The sequence below is a fragment of the Ostrea edulis genome, chromosome 4 (assembly GCF_947568905.1).
Source record: "Ostrea edulis chromosome 4, xbOstEdul1.1, whole genome shotgun sequence".
NCBI classification, from domain to species: domain Eukaryota; kingdom Metazoa; phylum Mollusca; class Bivalvia; order Ostreida; family Ostreidae; genus Ostrea; species Ostrea edulis.
The window spans coordinates 93,225,271-93,230,804 of NC_079167.1; the positions used below are offsets into that span (position 1 = coordinate 93,225,271).

The 5,534-nt window shown below is 37.7% G+C and overlaps 1 protein-coding gene across 1 annotated transcript; it reads left to right on the forward strand.

Moving 5' to 3' along the window:
- The first annotated feature begins 672 nt into the window (after nt 1–672).
- LOC125669246 (uncharacterized) lies at nt 673–2,640 on the forward strand. The gene has a single exon (XM_048903687.2). The coding sequence runs from the start codon at nt 673–675 to the stop codon at nt 2,638–2,640; it is 1,968 nt and encodes a 655-aa protein (XP_048759644.2).
- The last annotated feature ends 2,894 nt before the right edge of the window (nt 2,641–5,534 follow it).

The window sequence follows — 5,534 nt, forward strand, 5'->3', positions numbered from 1 at the left end:
TAGTTTTTCAAAGTCATAGCAGATATGTGATATGTTTCTGTTGTTTTGTAAATGTGCATTTTAAAATAATCATGAACTACCACCAATCTGGTGTGTTGGTGGTATATACCACAGGGTAGTGATATGCGTCTAGTGCATGTATTTGCCGCTGACTAGCATCCTTTTGCGAAAAGAGAGCCGAGTGCGTCAGCCTCTCCTGTCAGTACATAGCCTCTACATTACCAAGACTCCATTAGTGCCTCCACGTTGGCAGCACACGGATACTGGCCTCTCTCGGGACCAGGCCGAACTAATGGGGATCTGGGAGCAGCAAGGGTCCCATAGATGCAGTGTGTAGGCCCACCGGCGTGTGGACACGCCCTAGCACTCATCAACCTTGCCCCAGCTATGGGAATATAGCCGGCAAGACATGATGTCGATAATCAGGGATGATTATCTGTCTAGGAGAAGGAAACCTCCGATGTAAAACCCGGATAGGTGAGATTCGCAACCAGGGATGGCAGCTTACCTAGGAGAAGGACACTCCGATGTAAAACCTGGAGGATGGCATCCAATAGTCTTAAAAAGACCGTCATCTAAGGGAAGGAAAACCCCAACAGAAAAACCACCTCAACGAGGTTGAGCGTAGGGCTAATCACCCGACCTCATAAAAAGAAGTTGATTACGGAAACTATGAACAAGTCAATAAGAAGTCGTGGGGTAATCATAGCTATCGAGCATACTCCAAAGGATGATTTCATAGCGGACAGAGATGCAAGCATGATGTCTACGGGCCAAAGCCGAAAGGAAGTTCGCGGACAGAGGGATATGCTAGCAAGCCCCAAAAACATCGTCAGGTTGGGATCATGGAACGTAAGAACTATGTACTCCACTGGAAAAACAGCACAAGTAATAGCAGAAATGAAGAGATACCACCTAGATATACTTGGAATAAGCGAATGCAGATGGACAGATTCTGGAAAAATCAGAACCCAGACAGGTGAAACGATACTGTATTCTGGAAGGAAAGATAACCATCACAGTAATGGAGTTGCTATTGCTATATCAAAGGAGAAAGCCAAGACATTATACGAATGGGCACCCATTAACGACCGCATCATAACTGCCAGGTTCTGGTCAAACTATATAAAAACAACATTAATACAAGTGTATGCACCTACCAATGATGCAGACGAGGAATCAAAAGATAATTTTTACGAACAACTACAGGGAGTCATAGACAACACTCCACGCCATGATATTATAATTCTAACTGGCGATATTAATGCAAAAGTAGGTAACAAACAGGAAGGAGAGGATGGAATTGTTGGAAAGTATGGTTTACACTCGGAAAGGAACGATAATGGAGAAAGATTTGCATCATTTTGTGCCATCAACAACTTGGCAATATCTACAACAATGTTTAAACATAAAGACATACACAAGCAGACATGGACTTCACCAAATGGTCAACACAAGAACCAGATAGACCATGTAGCAGTCAATGGGCGCTTTAAAAGATCTGTATTGGATGTCAGAGCACAACGAGGTGCAGATGTCGGATCTGACCACAATTTAGTCATCACAAAAGTAATGCTTAAACTGCACAAAATAGGAAAGAAACCAACATCTTCAACAAGATTCGAGACATGCAAACTTAAGGTACCAGAAGTTCGGAAACAATTCCAAATAGAACTGAGGAATAGATTTAATGCACTCAGTGAAGACAACACCATAGGTCCCAATCCTGATGATATAGAGGAAAGATGGAACAACATTAAAACTGCATATAATGAAACTGCCATAAACGTACTAGGGTATAGAAAAAGGAAAAACCAGGAATGGATAAGCCAGGGCAGTTGGAAAAAGGTAGAAGAGAGGCGAGTTCTAAAGGGCAAAGTAGAAAGTGCAAGATCAGAGAGATTAAGAGCTAGACTAAAAGAAAAGTATGGGGACAAAGACAAGGAAGTGAAAAGAAGTTTTAGAAAAGACAAACGACAATGGGTAGACGACATGGCGAATGAGGCACAGGAGGCAGCAAACATCGGAAACATGAAAACTGTATATGATGTAACCAAATTATTGTGCAACGAACGTCCAAAAACTGTTGAGGCAGTAAAAAACAAGGAAGGAAATCTCTTGACTAAAGAGGAAGATATAAGAAAAAGATGGATGGAACACTTCAGCGAAGTGTTAAATAGACCAGACCCTATTGATCCTGCTGAAATACTAACAGGAGAGTCCATCGAATTAGACATAGAAACAGGTCCACCACCAGAAGATGAGATGAGGAGAGCATTGAAAGAAATGAAATTAGGCAAAGCCCCAGGTGTAGATAACATCACTGTAGAAATATTGAAATCAGACATAGAAACAACTGTCAAGGAACTACACAAACTATACAACATTGTCTGGACAACTGGAAAAGCTCCCAAAGATTGGAGAAGGGGACTTATAATAAAGTTAGCAAAGAAAGGTGACCTGACAAACTGTGGAAATTGGAGAGGAATCACACTAATAGCAACAACTGCCAAAAAAAAGAATAATGGGGAAAATAATAATAAAAAGAATTGTACTTGGTGTAGACAGACATTTGAGAATGGAACAAGCTGGATTCAGGGCAGGAAGAGGCACTACGGAACAGATATTTGTCCTACGTAATATTCTAGAACAAGCTATAGAATGGAACTCCAACCTCTATCTATGCTTCGTCGATTTTGAAAAAGCCTTCGACAGCGTACACAGGGAAACCCTTTGGAAGATCATGAAATCTTATGGAATACCAGACGTAATAATCAGTATGGTTAAATTAATGTATGAAGACAGTGAATGCGCAGTTGTCGATGGGAATGGTACAACAGAATGGTTTAATGTTAAATCTGGTGTCAAACAAGGATGCAACATGTCGGGTTTCTTGTTCCTCCTGGTAGTTGACTGGATAATGAAAAAGACAACAGCAGATAACAACTCAGGCATAAGATGGAATATGACAACAAAATTAGACGATCTAGATTTTGCAGACGACATCGCTTTATTATCCAGCAGCAAAGATCAAATACAACAAAAACTGAACTCTCTAAACAGATATGCAGCTAGAACAGGTTTAAAAATCAATACAGGAAAAACCAAAGTTATGCGTCTAAATGCTGCAAACATCACACCAATAACCATCAATGGGAACAACATAAACGATGTGGATGAGTTCATTTACCTCGGAGCAACAGTAAGCAAGACAGGAGGTACTAATGAAGATATAAGAAGAAGAATTGGCCATGCAAGAGTAGCATTCCATAAGCTACGCAAGATCTGGAGCAATAACCAACTCAACAGAAAAACAAAAATGAAGCTCTTCAGCTCAAATGTAATAGCTGTGTTATTGTATGGCAGTGAGACCTGGAAAATGACAAAAGGGGACGAAAAACTTGTAGATACCTTCCAGCACAAATGTCTTAGGAAAATCTTAAAGATCTACTGGCCAATGAAAATATCAAATGTAGCAGTTAGAGAGATAGCAGGAGTAGCAAAGATCAGCACTATGATAAAAACACGCAGATGGCAGTGGATTGGACATGTGCTACGGATGGATAAAAGAACACACCCATATGTAGCCCTTAGTTGGACACCAGAAGGAAAAAGAAAGAGAGGAAGACCGAAGGAAACGTGGAGAAGAACAATAGAAAGAGAGAGGAAAGAACTAGGTTTTGGGTCATGGACAGAGGCAGCAAGATCAGCCCAGGATAGAAGTAAATGGAGAGGACTTGTTCATGGCCCTATTCTCCACGAGGAGAGAAGGAGTTAAGTCAAGTAAGTCAAGTCACCACCAATCTGATTGATTTTATTGAAAATCTGTTGATCAGTTAATCAATCATTTTCTTTTCCCTTAATTTATATCTGTACGTACTAGTACACACTAAAACAGATTGCACAACTAATGAAACAATTGGCATATTGATTTTTTTTCTCAGAATTATGATTGATTTCATTGATTTATTATTGGTTTTAGTTTTTCAAAGTTGTAGAAATAAAATTACTATGTACATTATAACAAACATGAACTACTACCAATCTGATTGATTTTATTGATTATCCATTGATTAGTTTATTGACAAAATTATTTGCTTTTCCCTTCTTAACTTATGTACTAGTACATTGTTAAGAGTAAAATTTCATTAATATCTATTATAGTTAAAGTTCAATCAAATTCCTGAATGTTGAGCAATGATAGATTAAATCACCTGCACATAATTGACTCTGACAGCTCACTCCCCATTTTGTTATTCTATAATCTGAAACTCTCTAGCTTTTGTCTCTGTATAATTATTAAGCTTGTCACCTTATCAATGTTAAAGTTAATTGACTCACATCTTGTCCGTGGAAACTTTGTAAATTTGCACTATATAGAGTATTGTAAGCAAAAATTTAGTCAGTCTTCCAATATAATTTCAATGCTACACTCATGGAATAAATTGATGGAAATTATTAAATTGTGTTCAAATTGTGAGTGTAACATACATCAAAAAGTATACTGATGAAATGATTGATTTAATGATGTTTTTTGTATTCAATAGAATTCAATTTGATAGCAATTTACAAATTATAAAAGTATTACAATTGTGTTGTCATTATGATGAATTCGATTTTAAGATCAGCGCACATTCAGAACAGAGCATGTGGTCTTAATGTTTTCAATGAGCAGATACCACACATTTAGTGTTACTTGTTTAAATTCCAAAGCATGATAAATGACATTTTTAAAAAATCAAAATAAACAGTGAAATGTTTGCTAGCATAATGATAATAGCCAATGAACTAAGGATTTTAGATTTGTATTTTAGTGTTCATTTATCTATACTTTACCCTAAATGAACAATGTATCTATAATTGATTTTAAAATATCCTCAGCTATTTTAATAAAAACACATGAATAGAAAAATGCCATTGCCAAGGCCATGCAATGCACAGTGTTAAAATGATGAAGTGATTATATGACATTGCAGGTCATAAATTTGACCTCATTCTTGGCGCTTGTGACAGAAAATTGTTCTCCCTTGGATGAAGGGGCTTTGACAGATGTGTATGCAACTAAAGTAGAACAAACAGATTGAACCAAATTACACCTATTTGTACCGGATGAGGTAGTCTAGGTCACCTACACGTTTGTCAATGGAGTGGGAAGTCAAACGGCTTGGGTGACCTAGGCTATGGACGAGGGTGTTGTGTTACATTACTCTAAAATAAAGAGTGACAGTTGGGGGATAGTAAAGTTATGAAGCACAGAGACTCCTCTCCATGACTCCACGATTCCACTCCGCTCCACTCCATAAATTACCCCAAGCCGATATGAATATCCTTAATTTATCAAAGTTGTAGTTTCAATCTGTATGATTTATGGTAGTATTTTTATACCTAGATATCAAACTCATTGTTCTTATCAATGAGAGTAAAGGCAGTACGTTACATTGCAGTGAGTGAAGTGTGATGATTCATCATTAAACTAGTGTGAATTTGTTTTTTAAATTCATTATCAATAAGTGAAGTGGATAATTAGCAAAATT

What these genes read in the sequence shown, in the direction of transcription:
- LOC125669246 (XM_048903687.2), top strand. Translation starts at nt 673, where the DNA reads ATGAACAAGTCAATAAGAAGTCGTGGGGTAATCATAGCTATCGAGCAT.